Source organism: Eleutherodactylus coqui, chromosome 11 (assembly GCF_035609145.1).
Source record: "Eleutherodactylus coqui strain aEleCoq1 chromosome 11, aEleCoq1.hap1, whole genome shotgun sequence".
Taxonomy (NCBI): domain Eukaryota; kingdom Metazoa; phylum Chordata; class Amphibia; order Anura; family Eleutherodactylidae; genus Eleutherodactylus; species Eleutherodactylus coqui.
Genome location: NC_089847.1, coordinates 135012563 through 135039966, shown reverse-complemented (window position 1 = coordinate 135039966; position 27404 = coordinate 135012563). Strand labels below are relative to the sequence as shown.

General features: G+C 50.0%; 1 protein-coding gene across 10 annotated transcripts in view; it reads right to left on the bottom strand.

Moving 5' to 3' along the window:
* The window catches only part of NAV2 (neuron navigator 2), a 352103-nt gene that overhangs the window by 20555 nt on the left and 304144 nt on the right, over positions 1-27404 (bottom strand). For 5 of the 10 annotated variants that reach the window (XM_066583580.1, XM_066583577.1, XM_066583579.1 and 2 more), the window contains 11 exons: positions 25778-25916; positions 21854-22139; positions 20942-21626; positions 18058-18510; positions 17722-17787; positions 12567-12611; positions 7784-7944; positions 6401-6583; positions 4915-4967; positions 3396-3419; positions 3229-3303 (listed from right to left, as the gene is read on the bottom strand). In XM_066583580.1, coding sequence (XP_066439677.1) covers positions 3229-3303; positions 3396-3419; positions 4915-4967; positions 6401-6583; positions 7784-7944; positions 12567-12611; positions 17722-17787; positions 18058-18510; positions 20942-21626; positions 21854-22139; positions 25778-25916 — 2170 coding nt within the window. The remainder of the gene's footprint in view (positions 1-3228; positions 3304-3395; positions 3420-4914; positions 4968-6400; positions 6584-7783; positions 7945-12566; positions 12612-17721; positions 17788-18057; positions 18511-20941; positions 21627-21853; positions 22140-25777; positions 25917-27404) is intronic. The other 5 variants (XM_066583587.1, XM_066583582.1, XM_066583583.1 and 2 more) reach the window with 3 other exon arrangements.

Below are 27404 nucleotides of genomic sequence, written 5' to 3'. Positions count from 1 at the left end.
CCTGATGGAGAAAAGCTGCAGTGCAAAGCAGGAGGAATACAACAGACTACCGCAGACAACACTGTTAAAGGGGTTATCCCATAAAAGCAAGTTATCAGGGGATAACGTAATGATCGGTGAGGGTCCGACTGCTGGGACCACCACTAATCCTTAGATGTGTCCATATATGTCCTGCAGTGAGGCCAGAAGCGGTTGCACAGCACACAGCCCTCCATTCATTTCAATAGGGCGGCCAGAGAGCTCAGTGTTTGCTCTCTCTTATCTCTGTTCGTCCCCTTGAAGTGAACGGAGCGGCTGTGAGCATGTGACTGCTGCCGCCCTCCTTCAGAGTCCTGTTCTAGGCGGTCACAGTGGTCGGACCCTCGCCGATCAGCAAGTTATCCCCATGCTTTCATGGGATACCCCTTCATGCTGAAATCACAGATTATGGCTGTGCCCTAATGGAGAAGAGCTGCAGTGTAAAGCAGGAGGAACACAACAGGAGACAAATTTCAGGCAAATTTAACTCAGAAACCAATAGACGATGTTGTTGAAGGGGGCATCCCATAAACAAAGTTATTCTTCATCTACAGGATACGTGATAGCTTGCTGATTGGTGGGGGTCAACCGCTGGGACCCCCACAGATCCCTAGATTGAGGGCAGTGCTGGATGCACATGAGCTTCGTTACTTATTCCAACAAGACGACCAGAGATAGCGGGGTACTTGAACTCTTATCTCTGGCGGTCCCCCAAACGAGTATCTGTAGAATCTGTGCTCTAACGTCATACCACCTATTAGTTGGCTTAGTTTACGGTAAAAGTGCACCAAAATGTGGTCCATAATGGGGCATTTAGGCCGCACCCCTTCATTAACCAAACTGTAAAAGAGTCTTGAATACACATGATAAGTGTGGTGTAACCCCCGTAAGGGCACTTTTACACGTAGCAGAAAATACTGCAGCGAAATCTGCATCAAAAACTGTCAAAACTTGCAGCGCCCCCCTCCCCCCCAGTGCTGCATGCTAGTGAACCCCGAGCACAATTACTACCGAGCCCCGCCGCTGGTCATATGATGCCAGTTCCGCGGCGTTCAGTAGCAGATGTCAGTGTGCGCGGTGCTCCGGGTACCGCAGTACTGGGAGAGGAGACCAGCGCAGCGCAGGATGAAGCCGGCTGCGGATCCGATGGGAATTTGATGCAGAAATGCTGCAGAAAATCCGCAGAACAAAACATTTTCTGGCCCAATTGTCTACCATTCCTATACATCAGAGGACAGAGATGATCCCGTCCTATCAGGCAGTGCGGACCTTTACTTATAGCCCCGCCCACCAGAATCAGCAGAAATGACGGTACCCGCTCCCAGCACCGCATATAGGGATACACGTAGGAAACATAAGAGACACCAACATCAGCTGCCCCACGGGAACCTCCCGCGCCACTTCTGCTTATTCACCTAAAATACGCTCATCGGAGCGCACCAAACGGCTCCACAGCGCTGTCCAAACACTTCCTGAGAAGACAAAGCCGGGTCCGTAGAGGAGCGGGATGTGCGCCCGCCGCATTGTGTCACTAACACAACAAGTGCCGCCGGCGCTGGGAGGAAAAACTCAAATCTGCTCACTGGGCAGAATCTCACAAAACAGATCATCCGCGGAGACGAATGGCGAGGAAGACGGGACATGACAGGGTCCCCAACCCTCGACTGAGCGGTGTTAAGAGTGGCTGATAACAGGAAGCAGTAGATTGTACGCAGTAAAGGTGGCCATACGCAGATGAAGGTCCATCAAACACGATTTCAGTAAAGGTGCTTTTAGGTGGAAATATTATAATTCAAATGTGCGAAAGTGAACGATAAAATAATAATTCGGTGTAAACGCGATCCAACGACCGGACGGCGAATGATATCATTCGCTTTTTGCTGGTCGTTCATTTTCTGCAGGCATAAAAACCATTGTTGGCTCGTTGACTTATTGTTCGTGGTAACCGGCGCTCGTTCCATCGTTCTCAGTCACTTATACCGCGAATCTGGAAGACTGAGCGATTCTCTATGAAGGAGCCGACGATGTATCTGCCGGTATAACCCGGCGGCACGAGAGCCAACGAGACACCGATGACGTCACCCGCTGATATGATAAATCAGCGGGTCCAGAAGGGCCCGAAGACTGACTACAATGTGTACGGGGGGCGTCCAGACTCTCCCGCAGGACCAATAAACTGCAAGTAAATCTGTACAGCATAAGAGGATAGCGGGTTAGAGAGTATTTGGAGTTTCCCTTTAAGGTTTACAAGCCCTTTTTTTCCAGTCACTGTATAGGAGCATGAAATGAATGTATAGGGGTATGACGTCACTGAATAAAGTTATGACATCACTGCTAAAGTGTAAGCTATGAATGTATATGGTATGACCTCACTTCACAGAGGCATGCTATAACTATAAAGTAGTATGACATCACTGTATAGGTGCATGCTATGAATGTATAGGTCAGGGGAATGACTTCACAGAATACAGTTATGACATCACTGTGTATGCTATGAGGGTATAGGGTATGACATCACTGTACAGGAGTATGCTATGAATGTAAAGGGGTATGAGATCAGTGGACAGGGGTATGACATCACCGTACAGGAGTATGCTATGAATGTAAGGGGTAGGAGATCAATGGACAGGGGTATGACATCACTGTACAGGAGTATGCTATGAATGTAAAGGGGTATGAGATCAGTGGACAGGGGTATGACATCACTGTACAGGAGTATGCTATGAATGTAAAGGGGTATGAGATCAATGGACAGGGGTATGACATCACCGTACAGGAGTATGCTATGAATGTAAAGGGGTATGAGATCAATGGACAGGGGTATGACATCACTGTACAGGAGTATGCTATGAATGTAAAGGGGTATGAGATCAATGGACAGGGGTATGACATCACCGTACAGGAGTATGCTATGAATGTAAAGGGGTATGAGATCAGTGGACAGGGGTATGACATCACCGTACAGGAGTATGCTATGAATGTAAAGGGGTATGAGATCAGTGGACAGGGGTATGACATCACCGTACAGGAGTATGCTATGAAATTGTATGGTTATGACATCACCGTACAGGAGTATGCTATGAAATTGTATGGTTATGACATCACCGTACAGGACTGAGATATCGCCCATCATCCCACATAAAAAAGGTAATGGGAAAGTAGAAAAACACTTGCACTAAAACACTGAAATCAGAGGGGTTGACAACTTACGTTGGCACTAAGTTGGGTTGTCAGGGCGGATACTTTTTCCTGGGAGGCGTCCAACTCTCTCCTTAACTTGCGGATCTATAAAATAAGCCACAAAGTGTTTAGAGCCCCGGGCCCCTACCTGCCGCACTACCTGCATTACCAGAGCGGGCTCTACAGAAGGCACCCACCTCCGACTGGCACTTCTCTTCTGGCTGCAAAGATAAAGAAAAAACAACCGTTAGTCTCGCCCCGAGGCGCGGAACGCCGATATATTTATCTTTCATCGCCTATTAATAGCAGCGGAGACGGGATCTGCGCACACTGCTTCGATTTGCCTTATTTGGGCAGTTTTATAAGGAAACCTCACTGCATTAACTAAGACGCTGGCAAGAAAAAGCCCCTGTGATGGATGGCGCCCGCCGCAGAAGACACAAACCCCCAATGTAATAAGATCCTGCTGGAAGCGGAGCTGATAACGTCTCACCTTCCCGCTAACTGGGACCAAGAGCCCACAGCGGCCACCAGGCCTGTCTGCTTAGGCGGGGGTCAGCACCAACGGGTCCCATAAGGGGTAAGTGTGCCTTTAAATGGCTTCTGCCAAGATGCACAATTCCTTCTACAATGTGGGGCTTGGCACGGCCAGCTGATCTCTCTGGTCCTCGGTCTTGGCACCCTGGCAGCCAGCTGATTTTGCTGGGGGGATGCCACTTAAGGAGGTGAGTAGGACTTCTTTCTTTATTCTCCACCAGGCCATGCCATGGAACTTTTTTGGGGGGGTCTCAGCATCTGTAATGAAGCTGAGGGGGATGCTTGGTATGAATAGCCCCACGGACGGTCAGTAAACTGCAATATCTTAAGTGCACGTCAGCCTTAAAGGGGTTTTACCAGAACAGCAAGTAATTCCTTGTCCACAAGAAATCCGCAGGTTAGGAGATAACTTGCTGATTACTGGGGGTTTCACCGCTGAGGCCCCCCACGATCTTGCGAACGGTTCTCCTCACTCAGGAATTGCTTCCTCCCCAGCAGGGACGTCACGCTGAATGGAGCGCCGGCCGAGCGTGTACAATCAGCATTCCATGCATCTCAATGGGAGTGATGGAAATACCTGATCAGGTGCGCCGCTCGGGGACTCAGGAGCCCCATTGAAAGTGAGTGCAGCGTTGATCCCGCATGCACGGCCGGCGCTCCATTCTGCGTGACGTCACTGCTGGGGAGGAAGCAATCCCTGAGTGCCAGGAGAACGGAACACAGGAGTGCGGTTCACAAGATCGGTGGGGGCCTCAGCGGTGAGACCCCCAACAATCAGCAACCTGCGGATATCCTCTGGATGGGGGGTAACTTGTATGCTGGTAAAACCCCTTTAAGCATCTTGCAAAACTCTGGGGAGTCTCTAATTTGACAGTTGTAGAATGTGAGGAATCCTCGGCTGTCATTAAAGTACTAATCTGCTGACTGGCATGTAATGCTGCCCGATCTACACCACAACTGAACGTGCGGGCGATATTAATGGGGGCGCCATCCACAATACATGGTCATCAGAATTAGACTAGCAGCAGAGCTGACAACGGTGACACTGGGTCCGGTCCTCACTCCCCGACCCCTTTAGCATCCAGCGCCTCCTTCTATCCGGCATCCGTGCGCCCGCTGCTGAATTCTCAGTTTCTGGTATAAAACATGACAATGACCAGTGAGAAGCGTATTACTTACCGTGGAGTATACAGAAGACGTGCTGGACACCAGCGACAGCGAGGATCCGTGAACTGTGGGATACAAGTGAACGAAGACATACATGAGACTGAAGCCGAGACCACTTGGCGCTATTACACCAGTGCCAGCAGTTGCCACCAATGCTCGCAACTCACCCATAACTGCAAGCCCACGGGCACCAGGTGATCAATGTCAAATAGTGAGAGTTAATGGAACTTGTATAGTAGCCCCCAGAGGACCCTCCCTTCATTCAACTCCCAGGTGAGGAAGCCAGCCACCCCACCATGAGGGGATTGTTACTTGTGGTCTAGGGTCTGCTGCTTTTTTAGCTTGGCTGCCATGGGATACAGCCAGGATCATCGGCGTGTCCAGATTATCTAAAGGAGTCTGAAATCCAACTCATCCCACGCTGGCGCTGCTGCCATCTCTCCACCACGATTAAAGGCTGATTTACACGCAACTATTAAAAATCTTCAAAATTCGTCCAAACGACGGCTTTTGAGCGATAGACGTTGCGTGTAAATGTGTGCCCATCGTGTATTCTTCATCCATTGCTGACTTCAGGTCAACATAAAAATCTGTCATCCTTGATAACAGGGACGGCGTGCCATGTTCTCCGTTGGCAGCGCTCATAGCATTGTATGCAGCTAGCAAAGTGATGTATTTAGAGACCAGACCACCTGCTGTTCTCTAAATACATGCAAATTAAGCTGGTTAGCTACTAATTGGCTGATTAGCCCATTAGTACCTAATGCAAAATGATCGCTCAAAACTGTCAGTTTCTGACGAATTGTGAGCAATCATCTTTGCGTGTAAATGGACCTTTACATTGTAGCTGATTCTTTAGACAATCCTATGTGTGCAGCAGGAAGCCGATGCATGGACAGCAGTGAGAGAACATTAGTGCCGCGCATGGGGTGCTATTACATGTAGTAGCCATTACACGAGCGTTAATGCTGACGATAGTCTGAGCCTCCATAAAGGAGTCTAATTGTACAATTAACAGACCGGTTTCTGCCGGTCGCAGACCTCCAGGTTACGGGCGCCGCTTATCACCTGAAATACATTAATCTATAGACAATCGATTCTTTCCATAACCGGAGGGCCTCGGGCGTTCCCACCAGAATGGTCATTGGTGATATGCTTGTTCTGCACGTCCCATCCACAATAATGAGCGTGTAACACTGTTAAACCTGTCCGTCCGCCTGCGCAGCCACCGGGGTGACATGACAAGTGGATTGTTCCTCGGGGACAATTCTACAAAAACAAGCTTCCCCGTGTGTAGGCTAAAGGTAAAAGGTCACAGGTTGCGGTACGGCTGCTAACAGCCAGGTGATCACAGCCCCGGACAGTGCAGGAACATAACCCTCCACCTGTGCAGGTAGGGGACAGCTACACAGCTGTCCGGGACGTCTACACGAATGAGCAATATAACCTCACATTGAGAGGCTCTGACTGGTCGCCGACTATTGGGAAATGCACTTACCTTCTTCAAAACCATCGCGGAAGGATCCGGAACGACTCATGGTTCTGGTCTTCTCATCCAGAGACATGGAGCTGTTCCTGAAGCGAGGCTCGCCATAGTGTTCGTTGTCCGTGTTGGAGAGGCTGTGCGTCCGCAGCATGGTGGAGTTGGCCAAACTGATGTGCGCTGCGGTTGTGGGACTTGCTGAAGAGAGAAGAAACCACACAAGTAATGAGTAATGCTGTCGGGACGATCTGCCTGGAGATGCCTACAAGTCTCCTGTATACGGCACCTTCAATGGGCCTGCCATCTAAAAGGAGCACCTCTATAATGGCAAACTGACTAAAAAGGGGTCGTCCGGGTGCCGACAATTTTTTTTAAATGGGTCCAAATTTGTGAAAACAATAGCCATACCAGCCCGTCCTCTCCTTCTCCGGCGATCCAGGGCTCCTTCGGGCCTTCCAGTCTTTCTTCATGCTACCACCTGACTGCAGCCGATCGGAGGTCCCAGCGGTCATGTGCCGTTCTCCTGGCATCACCACTCAGATGCTGCAAGTCATGATGCCAGGAGAACGGCATCGAACCGCTGTGGCCTCCGATTGGCTGCAGCTGGTGGCTGTTCATAAAGAAGAACCAGACGGGCACCAGGAGCTGCGGCACTGGATGGCCAGGGAAGAGCGGGCGAGGACGGCTGCTTTTATCATCGTTTGGTGTAAACGCAGCCAACGGGCGAATGACAAATCGTTGGCTTTTTGTTCAATTGATGCAGCATAAAAATCCTTGTTGGCTCGTTTACTAATCGGTTTAAACACAAGTCGTTCCGTCCTTCTCATCACAGCAAATGTGAAAGACTGAGTGATTTCTCAAATGAGCCAACGGTGTATCTGCTGTATAGACAGGCTGCCGGCGCGTTACCCAGCATGCTATTGGCTTTCATCTGCTGTACAAGAGACTGCCTCTCTATGCCGCACAGACTTGTTTTAGGTCCCGCCCACTTCAGCAGGAAGCAGGAGGTCCCTTTCATACCTGCTCTGCCAAGTTCCCCACTGGTTGGACAGTCATAAGAGCCAAACTAGGAGGAAAAAGACAGAAGAAAAGCGCCGTAGGATCCCATTGACTAGAACGGGGTTTGTCCGGCTTCTGTCCAGCACCGAGACATTTTCTGGGATGAAAGACTCAGAATGCGGCTTCCAGTAAAAAAGTGAATATGCCCTAAGAAGAATCCAGAAGAAATCACGTTGCCCGGGTAGATGAGGGGATATTAGGTGGGCACCAAGTAGACTGATGAGACTGGATGCCCGTGGAGGGGACTGCAGCTCCTTATACCAATCACTAACACATTGATGGTGTAGATGGGGAGATGTTGGGGTCATCGTGGTCCTGGTTGTCCCTACAAAGACTCACCAAGCTGGGAGAAATTGAATCTGGTACCGGAGGGCGAGGTTATGCTGGAGCTCGGCGAGAACGGGGAGCTACCGGCCGTGTCCTGGAGTCCGCTGGAGGAGTGAGAGCGCAGCCATTCCTTGGTGTCGTCTTGGTTTCGGAGCTGAGATGATGGAGCGTACCTGAGTGGACAAGGGATAAAAGAAGAAGACAATTGAAGGGCGGCAATGACGAAAAGACACAACCACATTACAGACTCGTTACTACACAGTATTCAGCGAGGGTACACGGGGGTAGCCATGTTCTCTATAGGTGGCAGACTGTGTGATCGAGCATCACCTATAGTTACCAGCAGCATTAGAAAACCCCGTATACCATAAAGTTCACCCCAGTAAGAAATCGCTTCTATACAGCCAATCCTTAGACAGATCTGGGTCGTGGACAGCTGGGTGCTAACCAACATGGCCACCGATGCAGCTCTCCCAAGGGTGGTCACCCAACTTTCCCGATGGTAGAACTGGCTAGCTACACAATGATACATCCCTGGGTCCGGCGTTTCTGAATATGTAGGCAGGACTGGGTGTTCAGGAGGCTGGGAAAGCTGGGTAATAAGCCTCCGAAGAGCTGCAGGAGTCTGACTGGTGGCACCCAGGTGTATAATGAAAAGGCTGTATATTTGCTTTCATTGGCGGCCGTTGAAGCTTGGCAAAGAGCTGATGGAGCGGGTGTTCGCAAGCAGGTGCTGGTACGGGGCATTATCATTTGGATGAAGGATTTTTAAGGGTGCAAGCCGTTGGGGTGGGCTGTTCTGCGTCATCCAGCGGTCTACCTGCGGTTGCCAGAGCATGCTAGAACTTGTAGTTATGCTAAATTAAACATGCATCGCATTGACTTTTTTATATACAGGAACTATGTGCTTCCAGACTCACAGAATCCCCTCCGCCAGGCACACGTCTGCTCTGTACATGATCACCTTCATATAGCGCATGCATATTACATCACCTCAAATAGGGTTATGTCTCCCCGGGGCTCATATAACGCCACTGTGGACTGCTGGTAGCGACTGCATGAAAGGGGAGACTCCCCGACCGCCCTGCATGGGAGGGGAGACTCCCCGACCGCCCTGCATGGGAGGGGAGACTCCCCGACCGCCCTGCATGGGAGGGGAGACTCCCCGACCGCCCTGCATGGGAGGGGAGACTCCCCGACCGCCCTGCATGGGAGGGGAGACTCCCCGACCGCCCTGCATGGGAGGGGAGACTCCCCGACCGCCCTGCATGGGAGGGAAGACTCCCCGACCGCCCTGCATGGGAGGGAAGACTCCCCGACCGCCCTGCATGGGAGGGAAGACTCCCCGACCGCCCTGCATGGGAGGGAAGACTCCCCGACCGCCCTGCATGGGAGGGAAGACTCCCCGACCGCCCTGCATGGGAGGGAAGACTCCCCGACCGCCCTGCATGGGAGGGAAGACTCCCCGACCGCCCAGCATGGGAGGGAAGACTCCCCGACCGCCCTGCATGGGAGGGAAGACTCCCCGACCGCCCAGCATGGGAGGGAAGACTCCCCGACCGCCCAGCATGGGAGGGAAGACTCCCCGACCGCCCAGCATGGGAGGGAAGACTCCCCGACCGCCCTGCATGGGAGGGAAGACTCCCCGACCGCCCTGCATGGGAGGGAAGACTCCCCGACCGCCCTGCATGGGAGGGAAGACTCCCCGACCGCCCTGCATGGGAGGGAAGACTCCCCGACCGCCCTGCATGGGAGGGAAGACTCCCCGACCGCCCTGCATGGGAGGGAAGACTCCCCGACCGCCCTGCATGGGAGGGAAGACTCCCCGACCGCCCTGCATGGGAGGGAAGACTCCCCGACCGCCCTGCATGGGAGGGAAGACTCCCCGACCGCCCTGCATGGGAGGGAAGACTCCCCGACCGCCCTGCATGGGAGGGAAGACTCCCCGACCGCCCTGCATGGGAGGGAAGACTCCCCGACCGCCCTGCATGGGAGGGAAGACTCCCCGACCGCCCTGCATGGGAGGGAAGACTCCCCGACCGCCCTGCATGGGAGGGAAGACTCCCCGACCGCCCTGCATGGGAGGGAAGACTCCCCGACCGCCCTGCATGGGAGGGAAGACTCCCCGACCGCCCAGCATGGGAGGGAAGACTCCCCGACCGCCCAGCATGGGAGGGAAGACTCCCCGACCGCCCAGCATGGGAGGGAAGACTCCCCGACCGCCCAGCATGGGAGGGAAGACTCCCCGACCGCCCTGCATGGGAGGGAAGACTCCCCGACCGCCCTGCATGGGAGGGAAGACTCCCCGACCGCCCTGCATGGGAGGGAAGACTCCCCGACCGCCCTGCATGGGAGGGAAGACTCCCCGACCGCCCTGCATGGGAGGGAAGACTCCCCGACCGCCCTGCATGGGAGGGAAGACTCCCCGACCGCCCTGCATGGGAGGGAAGACTCCCCGACCGCCCTGCATGGGAGGGAAGACTCCCCGACCGCCCTGCATGGGAGGGAAGACTCCCCGACCGCCCTGCATGGGAGGGAAGACTCCCTGACTCTACAGGGGGAGGGGAGACTCTGTGCTCCCCGAGGTTTGGTCATTACAACAACCCTATCTGCCCCCAAAATACTCTGCCCTCCAGAGGAGAATGGAGAGGAAGGAGTCACCATATGCTATATAATATAGACTCTTCGTACACGGCGCTCATGGATACAGAACAGTGTATACCCTTAAACAATGAGATGTATAAAGGCAACCAGTCACCAGGTAACGCTTAGCGACAGCGCGGTGCCATCCACTAATGCCTTAAAAGTGCCACTTCACCATGAGAACCATATTACAGATTGTATGTAGAATCACTCTCTTTATAATTATACTCCAGAGCTGCACTCACTATTCTGCTGGTGGTGGAGTCACTGTGTACATACATTACTTATCCTGTACTGATCCTGAGTTACATGCTGTATTATACTCCAGAGCTGCACTCACTATTCTGCTTGTGGAGTCACTGTGTACATACATTACTTATCCTGTACTGACCCTGAGTTACATTCTGTATTATACTCCAGAGCTGTACTCCCTATTCTGCTTGTGGAGTCACTGTGTACATACATTACTTATCCTGTACTGATCCTGAGTTACATTCTGTATTATACTCCAGAGCTGTACTCCCTATTCTGCTTGTGGAACATAGTGAGTGTAATGCATGTACACAGTGACTCCACCAGCAGAATAGTGAGTGCAGCTCTGGAGTATAATACAGGATGTAACTCAGGAGCAGTACAGGATAAGTAATGTATGTACACAGTGACTCCAGCAGCAGAATAGTGAGTGCAGCTCTGGAGTATAATACAGGATGTAACTCAGGAGCAGTACAGGATAGGTAATGTATGTACACAGTGACTCCACCAGCAGAATAGTGAGTGCAGCTCTGGAGTATAATACAGGCTGTAACTCAGCATCAGTACATGATACGTAATGTATGTTCACAGTGACTCCACCACCAGCAGAATAGTGAGTGCAGCTCTGGAGTATAATATAGGATGTAACTCAGGATCAGTACAGGATAAGTAATGTATGCACACAGTGACTCCACCAGCAGAATAGTGAGTGCGGCTCTGGAGTATAACACAGGATGTAACTCAGGATCAGTACTGCATAAGTAATGTATGTACACAGTGACTCCACCAGCAGAATAGTGAGTGCAGCTCTGGAGTATAATACAGGATGTAACTCAGGATCAGTACTGGATAAGTAATGTATGTACACAGTGACTCCACCAGCAGAATAGTGAGTGCAGCTCTGCAGTATAATACAGGATGTAACTCAGGATCAGTACAGGATAAGTAATGTATGTACACAGTGACTCCACCAGCAGAATAGCGAGTGCAGCTCTGGGGTATAATACAGGATGTAACTCAGGAGCAGTACAGAATAAGTAATGTATGTACACAGTGACTCCACCAGCAGAATAGTGAGTGCAGCTCTGGAGTAGAATACAGGATGTAACTCAGGAGCAGTACAGGATAAGTAATGTATGTACACAGTGACTCCACCAGCAGAATAGGGAGTGCAGCTCTGGAGTATAATACAGGATGTAACTCAGGAGCAGTACTGGATAAGTAATCTAATCCATATAGAAACTGTAATATGGTGATGAAATGTGAACATTGACTTTACAGGCAGTTAAGGAAGCTGTAATAAAACAATGTTCACTTATCTAATGGGCACACATGGCCATTCCTCTCCCCTCAATCAGCTCTTTTGCCGACTCAGCAGCGTGTAGAGCGTAATATCAGCCGATACTACCAGAATTATTTGAAACTATAATAGTTTCAGGGGATTGACAGGCAGGCGCAGACAGACTCTGTCCTGGACCCTCCGGCTGGGACTACTGATGTCACTGTGGCCTGAATGATGACATCACAGAATGTAAGAGGCTCGGCCAATCAATACAAAAAGTGCTAAAAGCAATTGATTGGTGGAGCTGTATGAAACCCATTTGGGGGTGTGGAAACTATCATCTGCAGTACAAGAGAAGTGACCGGGCTCAGTCTCTACTACTGCTGACCGTTGGCTATAAAAGCTTATTGAATAGGGGGGGAGTCCCCAGCACAAGGTGTCTGATTCCTGGTGGCAAGTTCCCTTTAATGACACCACACATGACACATGGTCCGCTCCTTTCATGCACAACACACACCACAAAAGATGGAAGTAGAACAAGCCATCGGTAACATCGGGTCACACACAGACCCCACAGCCATAATGGAGGAGGCACGACAGCACCGGCCGGGACAATACCTGAATCCCTTCTTAGGCAAAGTGTTTCTATCAAGATGAAGATCACTGCAGCAAAGTCAAGAGAGGAGAGAAAACTTCAGAGAAAGGCAGGAGCCCCACGGGAGCCGGCCACACGTTAGACACACACACACACGTGCAGGTAGTGCAGACACGAGGAGCGTGCAACAGTCAGACATGGATGTGCAGACATGAGAGGAGGTACTGGAAGAAGAATCGACCCGAGTGCCACCGTAGGCCCTTCAGCTTATAGTTCATTAGCCTACAGATGTAGCAGAGCTGAATTTGTCGATTAAAGGGTTTATCCGGAATTTTAAAAATTTGAGCCAACAGCATGAAAGCGGCTGAAAAAAGGAAAAAACTGTTTAACCCCCAACAGTTATATTACAGTTGGACCCCCCCCCCCAAAAAAAAGGGTCGCTCTCTTATTGCAGATTTTGAATGTTTCATATAAATATGTTAAATGCGGTTTTAACCCCTTACTGTCATAACTGTATGCGGTCTTGTTTTTCCAGGACAATTTTAGTTTTATTGGTAACATTTTGAAGTATAGACAACTTTTTGATTTTTTTTTTTTATTCCTGTTTTGCTGAAACACGATGAATGAAAAACGGCTATTTTGGAATTTTCTTTTTTGTTTAATGGAATTCACCATGTTGGATAAATAATGTATTAAGTACGGGTGATTACGGATGTGAGGATACCAATGATGTGGAGGGTTATTGTTTTTTATAATGTAAAGCCTTAAGTAAAGGGGGGGGGGGGGGGGGGAAATCACTTTTTTTTTTAACCTGGTAAAAATGTTTACTGCGGTCAGCAATGATTGTGGAATCTGCAGACTTAAATGGTCTAGAGGAGTGATTAGATGAATAAGTCCTCATTTTTTCACTCCTTTTCTGATGAAAAAACCCATATGTGACAATCAGAAAGCAAATCTGCTCTCTGATTGATGGTGGGTTATAACATCAACAACAATTCAGGTTGGCCCTCCCCAAGCAGATATATAGGGGAATCACAGAGTGTCTCTGCTGCCAGTGGGTTCCCCTTCTCCTACCGACAGCTCTGCACACTGAAAACTCAGTATTCCCGACCCCATTACAAACAGCTCCAGCTCCGGTTCTATCAGCGCTATCGACATGCTTTGGTGTCATCTTAAAGACAAGAATCTTGACACCAAAAGCATGTCAGTAGCGCTGATAGAACTGAAGCTCAGCAATATGAACTACAGCCAGCTCTGTTCGTCCAAAACTATAATCTTTTCCTGCAGAACGAACGGAGCTCTGCCTAAACTGTTGGGGGGTTAATCCCCCCATTACTCCAGAATCACTGTGGTGGTCCTTGACAGACTGTGTTTAATGTAGTAATGACATCACGTATAACCAAGTGACCAGTGCAGCATCATCACTGAGACTGGTGATTGGCTGCAGCGGTCACATGGATGTACGTGATGTCATCACTGCCGCTAAATTAATAAAGACCATCAAGTGATGCTGGAGGGGATTTAACTTTTTTTTTTTTTATTTCATCAACTTTACCTCTGTTAGCCCAGTTTTGTAAACCTTGGACCACCCCATATAACTTTTCTCGGGGCTGCATGGTTTGTGCAATGCGATAACTGCCTGAATTAACAGTGTGTGTAACCCTGCAGATATTGCCATCTCACCATGACGATCTCAGCTCTGCTACATCTCCCCATGAGTTTTCTGGTGGCAGGATGAGCTCATCTAGGAAGGCCGACTGCATGCGAGGAAGATTTGGGGAACTACGGTGATGGAATTAGCACAGCAAAATCAATATAAGGAATGTTATCAATCTACACAAGCGAGTCTATAGGAAGAGTTACCGCATGAAAACCCGCACAGCGCACGGCCAAAATGTCCACTGAAGGGGGCGCAACACCTACAGTGAGCTTCCCTTATATTATAGGAGTCTTACACCTGATCACTGGCGGATTGGCCATCATCTACATGTAGAGGCTCCTTCCTATATACAGCAGGAGCTGCAGGTCAGGAGGCGTATACAGCAGCGCACCCTTTACTGCAGTATATAGATTCTATAGGAGGTGTATACAGCAGCGCACCCTTTACTGCAGTATATAGATTCTATAGGAGGTGTATAGTAGAGGTATATCTCTGCTCCAGGGTGTTGTTTATTAGGGGGGGGCAGGAAGGTGCAGAGGGGTTGTAGTTTTCGGCTGTGCAGGGACCCTCCGGCTGCTTTCAGGCTCGTACCTGTAAACCTGCAGCTCCGGGAAGACGTGTAGAAACGGGGAATGTTGGTTTTTGGCTGCCTGATAACGGATTATTGGCTCCCGGGGCGCACCTCATGTGACCTGGACCTTCTCTAACTGGAGGGGAGATGACACATAACCTGGCGCCTGCCCAACCCCAGACGACAGCGAACACCTACTGTTTATAGAGACGCGGTCAGACGGCAGGCGGGACCGCTGGGGGAGATTTGGGGTTTTTTTTCAATAATTTGGCACAGTTTTAAAAAAGATAAAAAACTCAAATTACTGAAAGTGAAGATTAATTTCCATAGAATTTTCAGAATATGTGAGAGAAGTGTAAATGGCGATTCCAGAATTTACGGTTACTATTAGAACTGCTCTGCCGGAGTGCTGGGGAGCAACGACCTCTAAGGAACGGGCCACTAACTAGCAGGCCGCGCTATACAGCGCTCTGCGAATGGGATCCCGACTACAGGCGGCCGTAAAACAGGCTGCAGATCGGCAGGAAAACTGCAGGGAAATTCGTCATTAATGTGACCCTCCGGTCCCGGACAAACAAAGATGGCCGCTCCGCTGACTACCGTATGCATCATTAGTCTAAGAGGCTGCACGCTGCTTTGATTGGCCGGTGATGTCCACGTGAGCAGCACTGACCAATCAGAGTGTTAGGGTGCCTTTACACGGACCGACAGTCACCCAAGTAGTCACTTAGGGCTGTCGGCTTGTGTAACCACGGGACCCAACAACGCAAGCGAGCGGGAATCACTCACCCGTCCGAGTCGCTCGGTTTTCAGCTCATCTACAAAGTGAGGTCAATCACAAGAGATCTCGGGTGTGCGCTGCTCCGCTCCGGTGTGAACGCACAGTACTGATGGTCACTGCGACGAGGTCGTCTCCTGTAAAAGGACCCCGAGACTAGCGCTGCAGACAGGGTGTACGTCAGAGGAGCGCCGCCGCCATCTTTGTGTGTCTAGGCCCGCAGGGTCGCTTTAAAACCTTGCACTTTCTTATTAGGACGCTGCAGTAATTTATATTACGGAACGCTGATGCCTTAAAGGGCACCACACCCTAAATTAATACAAAACCACTAAATATAAGTCCTCGCATCACCCGGCCAATGTGAAGCTGTTAAAAACTACACTCAGCCCATTCTTAGCTTTTTGGGAAAGCTGGGTGACAAAGGGGTCATCAGGAACTAAAATATTGACGACCAGTCCTCAGGATAGGTCATCAGTATCAGATCTGTGAGGGTCCGCTGATCTGCGGTTTGAAGGGGCCGCGGAGCTCAGCTAAGTTCATATCAACGCGGCAGCCTCTTATCTGGCCAATAATGTCACATTCGTGGGTCCCATGGTCTCTCTCGTATCAGTCCCATTCATAGTATGCTTTCTGCCCCCCATGTTGATCCAGAGGAAGGCAAAAAAAAACCCTAATTTTTTCCCTGGGGGAAAAAAATGTCCTTCCCGACTCCATAATGGCAGTCAGAACAATCCCTGATCAGCACTCTTCAGTGTCAGTCCCAGAAAACCCCTCAGGGAGGCGCTCTGTTTTGGTCCTGAGGATGTAACCGTTTTGGGGGGCAATTTTCATAAGCCATAACTGGTTTTATATCTCTCCCCCGCCGCGGCCGTGTCAGGGCCTGCTTTTAGTGTGGCGAGCTGCAGTTTTTATCGCACCCCATCATTCATTTATTGCGCCATTGTTTTTTGTTTTACGCAGCTTTAATGACCCGATTATTCGTCAGCGATTACAATATTTACAATTTTGCTGAGAGCAAAAAAAAGCACCTTTGTGGATTTCTTCTTTGTATTGCTGCGCTTACAGTCCCGTAACACTTCTATTTTAGCTCAGTGAGCGGTTCTTTTTGTGTGACAAGCTGTAGTTTTTATTATTTGGGGGTACAAACAGCTTTTTGGATCACTTTTATTGCATTTTTGAGAGGTGAAATGAACAGAAAAAGCATTTTTGCTCAGTTTAATTTTTTTAAATACTTTCTGCCGTGCGGGTTAAAGGGGCGTTCAATTTATTGCCTGGGTGGTTACAGGTGCGATGATAAAAAAAAAAAAACAACAACCACATGTTTTGTTACAAAAGAGAAAGTGCGTTTCTAAAGTTTTTAAACTATTTTTTAGGTTTTTTTTCTCCCTACATTTTTTTCGTCCCTGTAGGGGACTTGAACCTGCAATGCTACAATCGCTGTAATAATACACTGCAGTACTTCTGTAACAATTACAGGCCATGGCAGACCTCGACATTGATGACATAATAGAGGGAGCGCCCCCTTCTGTGAGCTCTTTACATGCCACAATCAACACTGATCGTGACATGTTAGGGGTTAACAGTGGGGATCGGTGTTTTCGCTGATCCCCACTGTTGCAGCTGGAGGCTTCTGTCAGTCACAGTCAGCTCCTGTGCCATTCATGGGACGTAAGTTTACACTAATTCGCAGGAACTCCTCCTCAGCCAGGACGGCGGACACTTAAAGCCCCTATACCGGGTTGTCACCCAGCTTTCTTAATGGCAGCCATATTGGTTGTCACCAAGCTTCCTCAGAAACAGACATAGCCAGGTGCACCATGGGAGGAGGATTGGGGGATTCCTATGAGAAATCGTTGCGTAAGATATTCCGTGACCCAACACAAGTGATGAGGCAGACACACAAGACAAAGCCTGTAGAGGTAGGGCGCTCGCTCTAAAGCCCGCGAGAAATGACGACAGACGAGACGTAATGACAACCAGTGGGGGAGGGGCAGTGAAGCCGCATGCCACAAAAAAAAAGGAAAAAAAAAGGGAAAAAACAAAAACAGAGGAAAAGAAAAAAAAACAAGCAAAAAGGCTCCGAGTGTGATGGCGGCGGCCCGGCGATGAGCGCAGCGTCAGCAGGAGATGGACACTCAGAGGGACAGCAGCCATGACAGACACCGTTACCTGTCCTGCTTCCTGGGGAGGGTATTTCTGCTGAATTTAGGACTAGCACCGGGGGAGGAGAGAGGGCTACAGAGACGGGGTGGGGGTGGAACAGATTGGGCAGAAAAACAACAAAAAAAAAATCATTAGTAAATTAATTTTTCTTTTAGAATGTGCAGTTCCACTTTAAACAGTAAAGGAAAGGGTTAAACGTCTCCTAGAGCAATACGAGCGGCGGTATAATGAAAACTTTGGGAACTTTCTAACAAACTTTGTGTGCCAATTCCTCATCCTCTCTAAGCCCATGCTGCCTCCACCCTCCCACACTGGCACGCTTCTGCCCCCTGGACTATTCACCTCTCAGACATGGCGGTCTTCACGCTGTTGGTCCTGACAAAGCCGGGCATGGAGTCGTCCCGTGGAGAGGCCATCAGAGCGCTGGGCGAGTTAGTACTGCTGAGGGATATGTCAATGGACTCGCAGCTGGTGTGTAGGCTGCTGACAGACTGGTACCCCAAACCGTCCTTACTGACCGCCGAGGAGCTGCTGGCGTTCGTGCCCCATGTTAGACTATTGGAGGGTGCCGAGTGGGCGGAGCCAGGGCTGGAGGCCAGCGGCGATGGGTTCAGATCCATATTTTTGCCGTAGAGGGGGCTGCTACCTCCGCTGCTGAGTATCCCGCTCCCGGAGGGGGAGTCTGGGAGGACTTGGGCGTTCATGGTGGCGTGGGGGTTGGAAATAATCATTGAGTTTTTCATGTTCTCCGAGGTTGTGACCGGTCCTTGTTTATTCGGCTTTCCGCCAAAAAGCCTGTCAATGGGAACGATGCATTTTATAGTGTGGTCATTGCAGATAACAGCCTTTATGATGCTCATGAAGATATAATAAATAGACATATTTACTAATTGTTCTGCACTTGTGTTTCTCGTCTTGTAAAGCCCTGCAAATGGGGGGCGCAACCAGTGAGAGGGGAGTGGGGGGGGGGGGGGGGGGGAGACCAAAAACACAAAGATGGACTGCAGAGAACTGGAAACATCTTCTGAAAGCCACTATAATAACCCGGAAGCCTCTGTGGCCCACGGAATACTCACATGAATACTGGCCTGTTGTGTGCCAGCATTGTGGGCATCAGGGGTTAATGTGCCACGGCTTTAGAAGGGTTGTACAAGAATACGCTTATCAGCTGTATCCATAGGATCGATGCTAAAAGCCTGACTGTGGGGGTCTCACAGCTACTGACCCCATGAACGGGGATTGTGTTCCCCTCTTCTAGTCTACTCAATGCCCCCGCAGTGACTGTTGCACACGTGTGACCGCCAGTGGCCACGCCATTCATTTCAATGGGGTTGACTGAGTACAAGCGCTCGACTATCTCCGGCAGTCCCATCGAAGATGAATGGTGTGTATGCTCGACCACCAGTCCAATCAATCCCCTCCTCATGGCAGGGGGTCCAGTGAGCGGTTAGGAGAAGAGGAAGACATGGGACCCCCATTCTTGGGATCAGCAGTGAGACCTCCACCGCTCAGGCTTCTTTCACCTGTCCTATGGATAGGTGATAAAAGATCATTTTGGTACGTCCCATTTAATGGCCGTTATCCTTTATCCACAGCATGAAATGTCTGATTGTTGGGGGTCCCACCAATAGGACCCCCAGCGATCCTGCCAGCTGTGCAGCGAGTTTCCCATGTCAATAGCGCAACTGCATTCACTTCCATGGGATGGACAGAGATTGCCAAGTGCATTGATCTCCCTCGGTCTCATAGAAGTGAATGCAGCGCTGGTCACTTGGGGTACTCAGATGATGGGATGACGGGGGGTTGCAGCGCTCGGACCTCCCAGCAATCCTGTGGAAAGGGCATAAAGGTCATTAGTGTAAAGATTCCTTAAAGATCGACATGAACATCTAAAGCGCTCTGACCTTGTGGGAGGCAGCGACCGGTCCAATCACATGATGATGTTATGGCAGCGTCACAATGAGAGGAGGGGAATGGAGAGGAGTGGCAGGTTAAAGCATAGTGGAACCGACTCAACAGCAGCACAGAGTAAAAGAGGAATGTAAAAAGTAGTGACCTCCTTGTGACTGTGTAGGGGTGCGTTCACACGGGCGAGCGCGATATCAGTCAATGAGACCCGGGTGGATATTGCGCTTGTGATGTTCACTGCGAGTGCGTTATGATTTGTGAGAAAACCGCATTGCATCGCTGAACATGTGATTGTCATAAGCGGAATAATCGCATTTATTTGCAATAGAAAAAAACTAAACGAAAAAAAACCCCCAAAAAACAACGCATCGCACTCGCATGAAACCCGCATGTACGTGCAAGCGCCATGTGATTATTCCAACCCTATGGGCAAGATTTCTGCGGACTTGCAGAAAAATAATCCCTCTATATCACGGCATCGCTGCGAGAAAAAAAAAAAATCACCCATGTAATTAGATGCATTGAAAACAATGGGGCGTATCCCAGCGCCCGTGTGAGCGCACCCCGAGGGGAGACGAGCGGTTCTGAAATGATGCACGCTGAGCCAATACATCGTCTGCTTCACTTCTCCATCTTCTGTTATAACTGCTTATAATGGATTCTTCTCCATTCACATGTAACACTGCAGTCTGCGGCCGTCTTGTTACCAGGGAGCAGCGGTAACAGCTATTAGGTTACATGTCTGACAACTGGGTGGAGCTTAACCGCTGTCCGTTCCCAAGATTAACCAGCCAGACTTTGAAAAGCATCTCAGACAATGAGCAAAGAACGACACAAAACAACAAAAGCAACAAAGTAGCTCAACTTACACAGAAGACGGGAATCCAGCGCTACATCTATATCTCACTACCGGCGTGCTATATGGAGAGAAGACGTCGTACTTGGATATGAAGGCGTGGATGAGCGACACGGTTGTGTGGCCACTTCAAGGACGCTTCCCTTACTTCAGTCTTAGCAGCGGACCAACGGGACTTCGAGAGATGCGGAAAGTGGATTTCTGCTTCTCACATGCTACTCTTCCACTTTGCAGTTGGGTTTACTCTCTCTCTTAAAGGGGCCACTAGACAAAACTGAAATCCATGTTCCGGGGCCCCCGGGGGCCCTTTGCTATACCACCGTGTAGCACATCCATGCCTTCCTAGTTCAGTATAGGACACCAGTAGTGAGTACAGCGCTGGATCCGAACTTTTGACTACAGCTGTATAGACTTATGGTGACACAATGCAAGAAGCGCGATCCTATAAGGTATTGGCTGTACCTGCGCAGTGTTGGAGAGGACACATCGGGGTACTTGCTTCCTTGTTGGCGGGTACCACTGGGGACACCCTGTGACGCTGGGTTCACTTTGATGGAGTTTCCGGAAGCGACGCTCTCGTTGTCGGAGGAGATTCCTTTCTCGCGGTCGGTTTGGTTCATCAGTCCAGACAAGGAGCTGTTAAGAGTCATCTTGCTGGTCTCTCTCATTTTGGGGACGGGGAGACCTGCGGACTTGCTGCTGATATTGGAGTCGATGCTACTGGTGCTGGAGCGATTCCCAGTTCCACTGCGTGACTTGCTGGGACGGGGTAAGCTGCGGTACTGGAGATTAGTCCTAGCACTGAGCTGCAGGTATCCGTCGTCATTGTGCGATCCATCCACACTGGCCTTACGGTTGGAGGACCTGCCGATGAGTCCGGAAGACTTTGGCATTTTACCTAGAGTGGCCGAGCCGCTGGTGATGGTTGCCCCGCTGGTTGTGATTATGGGCATGCCCACTACTGTGCTCCCTGGCTTCTTGAACCCAAAGGTATTCGTGTTGGCAGTGATTGTCCGTGAGGAATTGCTGAGAGATTTCTTGGTCTCGTCCCCGCTGCTGCGTCCTGCGTCTGACGGCGAGCGCTTCACCTGGCCTGACTTTGGAGACAATCTTCCCTTCTCAGATACTTTTGCGTCATCTGTTTTTCCTGTCAAATGGCAAAAAAAATAAGTTGGGATCTACGAAATATCAAGAACAACACTGTATGAACCATTTACTGAGCAAGCAATATTCTTATATATATTAATATAGCTTTAAGACAGGCAAACATCCCCTTTAAGTAGCGCACGCATTCAGTAACGGGGACTGACGTTTCCCACTCTGGACTCAGAGGGGCTGGAAACAACATAAGGCTCGACTCATGGGTGATCTTACCAGTCCCTTGCGTCTTCAGCGCCCCCGTGGTGGACTTGGTTCGCGGGCTTGTGATCCCCACTTGAGCAGTCATGCCCCGCCTCCATGACCCCGTCTGGGATATGACCGTGTTCTTCCTTCCAGATGTGCTTTTATCGGACTCGTCGGAGAGGTCAGAGGGGTTCTTCCTCCATTTACACCCAGGCTCCATCTTCACTCCGCTGTCGGAGCCGCCGTCTGATCTCTTCAAGTCATCGCCAGACCAGAGGGAGTTGCGGTCGATGTGTAAGTGTTTTTCTGTGTCGGTCTGTAAAGGAGACATAGTAAATCGTAAAAACAAGTCCTGCATGTTGAAGGGATTCCTGTCACACAGTATTTAAAGGGGGTGCCCATCTTGATCAATACCATATCTTTGGAAGGATCTTCTTATTTTATGTTGATACTAGGTTATCCCGCTTCTGGGACCCCCAGTGATCAGGTGTAATCTGCAGGGTAACCAGACAGCAAGTGTTCAATTTCCCTGCAGCACCCCCACAGGCGAAAGGAAGCATTGCACCATTCCCAGTTTATATCAATGGGCTGCCTGTGTAATGTACAGTAAAGTTGGGTCCTCCAGACCGAGTGCTGCTCTGCGCTCTAATAGAGGAGTGTCCTCAACAGGGGATCCCCCACTATTAAATAATCAGACATACCGCAGGGATATTGAAGGAAGCCATGTGCCCTAGAAAATGTGCAACCCCCTCCACCATAATATAAAGTATCCGGTGCACTACATTGTAACACCCGGCCATTATGGGAGGGGGCTATAGGTGGACTGTAGTAGGCTGGGGATGGAGGTGACCAGGTTGATGTTAGACATTTGGGATTCAGTAATGATCAGGTGGGACTCCTGATATAAGGAAGGTACAATGAGAATCAGGTGGGGTTCAGACTCTGGAAGTGACGACCCGGTGGGAATCGAGCTGGACGGTGATAATAAGATATAAGATTGTACGTGGGATGCAAAAGGGTAACATAGTATGTTAGGCTGTGGGGGACCATGTCCATCTAGTTCAGCCCGGGTGATGAGGAGGTAACATTTCTGCGAACACCAGACAGGTTGTGACGTCCAACTCTTCATGGAAACGATGAGCGTTGTATCCTCCCTGCAAACCTATATCTGCTCACAAAGTCACAACCAGACAGGTATGGTGGCGGCTAACCATCTGGAGAACAAAAGGATTCAATGTTGAAATTCAATCGTCTTGATACTTCTTTCCCCTCATATCCTCTGTCGGGGAAAAGCTGAAAAGCTGAAAAGTCAGCCCATTGGTGCCTCCTCAAGACCGGAGCCAGGGTCTGATGCTTGCCGCGCGTGGACCGGAGCCAGGCTCTGGTGCTCTATGTATCTACAGAGCTTGGTTCTGGTGTTGTATTTATGTACCAAGCTTGGTTCTGGTGCTGTATTTATGTACCAAGCTTGGTTCTGGTGCTGTATTTATGTACCAAGCTTGGTTCTGGTTCACTTAGCTGTTCTGGTGTAGGTATGCTACTCATATCTTGCTGCTTTCTGCAGAAGCAGAATACAGGCAGACAGCCTATCAGTGCAACATAAATCTTTCTTTTTTTGTTTCCCAAAAACAAATTGTGCACAGGGTGCCATCTACCCTACGGTTGGCACCGTCTCCGTGCACACTGGGTAGTCATCTGGCCCCCACGGTAAATCAGTGGGTTTTACATCTAAACACTAATAAGTATGGGGGCCTTTACACATGAAGCTCCGGGTACGACCCGGCGTCAGTGAATTATCTAGTTGTGTGCGTTGTGCCCACGAGACCCTTCCTGGCCAGCCCTGTATAATGCAGTTACTGGTGAATGTTCATGGCTCGGGGCGCTCATGTACCAAGTACATCCTCGGTTTTCATCATTGCTGTACAGTGCGGCTTTGTGCGCCGACGTCTTACTTCAGGCTCATTAACAGGAGCCGCTTGTTTTGCTGCTCCTATGAACAGACTCCTGTAATACAGCTAATTGCCGTTACATGATGATGACGGATCTTCCTCGGGGACATGGAGCTGATAAAACAAGGAAGGAGGACCTGAGCTGTACCAAAGCTGCTGGTGACAGACCGCTCCTACTACCGAGCCCCAGGAATAGGAAGGGTGCAATGCGAGCCCGAGAAACTGACCGACCTCGCACTGGTAAACCCACAATTTTTATGCAAGTGCGATGCGTTTGCAAAAAAAAAAAAATCGCACAGCTGAAATTGCGATTTTCATGCAGATGAAAACCGTGCCTGAAAGTCGCCGATTATTCCATATAGGAGTAAAGCCACCGTGCACTGCGCTCGCATGAATCACGCACGTGATCCCATAAATGTGCAATTCCTAAACAGAATTGCCCAAAAATAGGACATTCTGCAATGTATCTCTCGCAGCGCTGCAAGCGAAAAATTGCCCATGTAAAGCACCCTGACAGGAGGATGAGGATGGCGGGATGGACTTGTCAGTTCTCAGCCGGCATGGTATGGGACTTGTCAGTTCTCAGCCGGCGGGTGGGATAAGGACAAGGTTGCGAGGCGCAGGTCTGACAACTCGGCTTCAACCTGACAATACTGAGACCAGAAACATTGACACATCGCAGCGGAAGCCGAACGTGTTTCCACAACAGTCTGGGATAAGAATGCTCGCCCCAAAATACCAGCGTGCTTACATATAACAAACCCCCTGCACCATCACTGAGGTGCAACCTACATACCGCAAGCTATACAAGTCTGAAATTATGGGTACTACCATGCGACTGCCGGTAACGATCCTACCGGGATTATAGCATTATGAGGCGGCACTATGGGCCCAACAAGGAGCCTGGCACTACTAGTGTGACCTACTGAGGGGCAATACAATGTGGCTGCCCCTAATGAGCCTACCACAATTATAGCATTATGAGGCGGCACTATGGTCTGGTACTACTAGTATGGACTAGTTAGGGGTACTACCATGTGGCTACCAGTAATTATCCTACATGAATACAGCCTTACAAGGCGGTACTATGGTCTGGTACTACTAGTATGGACTAGTTAGGGGTACTACCATGTGGCTACCAGTAATTATCCTACATGAATACAGCCTTACAAGGCGGTACTATGGTCTGGTAATACTAGAGTGGACAACAGAGAGGCGCTATAATTATGTACGACCTAATGGTCTTGCGTTGAATACAGTATTATGAGGCGGCACTAGTTTCGGGGTACTACTATGTGTTCTGAGTGGAGATCAGGAATAGTTTGGAAGAGGTCACAGGGGTCACTGTTGGAAGTGCCGCTTGTACTTCTTCCCAACTCCAGTCTGGGGGGCGACATTCTCCACTATGGGGGGGAGGGGGGGGGGAGAGGTTGGAATAGTCCTTTGCAGCGTGCAGGGCTGGAGGTTTGGGTCTGGATTCGCTCCTCATCCTTAAGTTGAGGTCATGTTCTTGTTTTCAGTGCGAGGACACAAGGAATCCACCCTGACACAGGAGGATAGACGATCCACGCCACAAACAGGCTGTGAGAGGGAGAAGTGGAAGCGGACAATCTCAGGGAGGAGAAGACAAATAGCAGATTCTATCTGTCGGGGTCAGCGGGGATTTAGAGATGAAGTGTGAACTCCTGGAACTCTGGATGATCCATCTACACTGTGCATGTAAATAACATCCTGCGGAGAGGCCGAGCCCGGGACCGGCACATAATCAGGGCAGAAACTGGAGTTTGAGGCACATATATACTTTTACAAAGTTTGCCCTGCACCGAAGAACTATAAGGGGCATTACTCTTAAAGGAGCACTCCAGGCATGCAGGTCTGCAGGGGGCGGAGCATGACACACGGATTCAAAGACCATCTGAGAAGTGATGGGTCACGCTCCGCCCGCTCGAGCCCTGCACCAGGAACAACTCAAAAAAGTACATTCACTAATGTGTATCAGTCCTACCTGCACATCCAGGTTCTTCCGCGAGGACGCCGGCGTGTTGGCGTACGAGCTGATGGAGGAGCTAGTGTTAATGTCATCCGTGCTCAGGTTGTCAATGGTGTCGCTGATCCCGCTGCTCACCGAGCTGCTGTCATCCCAACTGCAAGAGATAAAAGACAATGCTACCAGGTCAGCAGACTGTCAGCACTGAAGAACACTGCAAAATGGCTGACAACAGGGAACAATAGAATGCATTCAGTTTTAGGTCAAATGGAGAAAGAGTTCAGGCTTAATGCCCCTTTAAAAGTGTTCATGATAACTCACTGACAATTACCCGAGGGACATTAAACATATAGGACTGCCTATGTTTCTACCTGCCAAGCCTATATAATGCAGGGTGGTCCCTGCGCCTCGGACCTCATCCCCGTCACCCCCGGCTATATATGCTTCCCCGCTCCAGATTTCCCAAGGATCTGGTATAAAACCAGGGAGAGAAAGCAGTGGCTCAGCCTCGTCCACGAGACGCTAATCTCACATTCCAGCGCACTATTTTGGGCACTGCCCTGTTTATACTGTAAATTCCCTGGAACGCTCGCATCTATTTGCATAGTTCACTTTGGTGCCAGTGTGGGCAGTGCAAATGACCCAGAAACACAGTCATGGAACCAACCCAGAGGCAAAAATGGCTAAAAACCATAATCAGGAAAAAGGCTTGACCGGAACAGGGGCGAACTCTGAGCGATGCAGTGAAGCAGTCGCCTACAATCCAACCAAAACGTATCAAACATCAGTGCTGTCCAAGCTGTGGCTTTCCAGCGGTTGTGAAACTACAACTCCCAGCATGCCCTGACAGCTGCAGAAGACCAGGGCATGGAAACCACTGACCTAGATAAAGTATCTGGAGATACATAAAGGGGCAACTACACTTTTTACAAAGCTCTAACATGTTATACTGATTACATCAGAGCTTTTGATTGGTGGGGGTCCGGGAGCTGAAACTAAAGCGGTCATGTAAGCGCTGCGCCCGTTTCGCTGTTTCCATCACTGCTTAGCTCCCTATACCGCTTGCAGTGACAGACGAGCGGTTACGACACTCAGATGAGCGTTCTTGACCATTCGTTTTAGCGAATGCTGGGGGTCTTAGCGGCCAGACCCCAACCGCTGCAAACGTCTGACCTGTCACAATAACATGCCAAAAGTTTGTAAAAAGTTTAGTTACTCTTTAAAGGGATTTCTAAACACTTGAAGACCCATCCTCAGCATAGGTGATCAATAGTTGATTGCCGAGGGTCCGCCGCACAGGATCCCCAGCGACCAGCCGTTATCTGCCCCGCTGTCATTACCAACCCAGGCCGCTGCGATGTGTACAAACTGTCCGTACATGCTGACAGCAGGCTGGATTACAGCTGATCACTGGGGGTCCTAGCAGCAGACCCCCAACAATCAACTATTGATGACCAGTCCTGCAGACATGTCATCAGACCCGGACAACCCCTTTAATTACACAGCGGCTTAGGAGGTTACATAGAGGCATACTGTAAAGCGATTAAACCATGGCAAATAAGTGCTGGATAAACACGGCCGGACCTTTGCCCTGTAGACGATTATTCGTACTTCTCACTGATGGGATCCGCTTAGTATTTTTGCC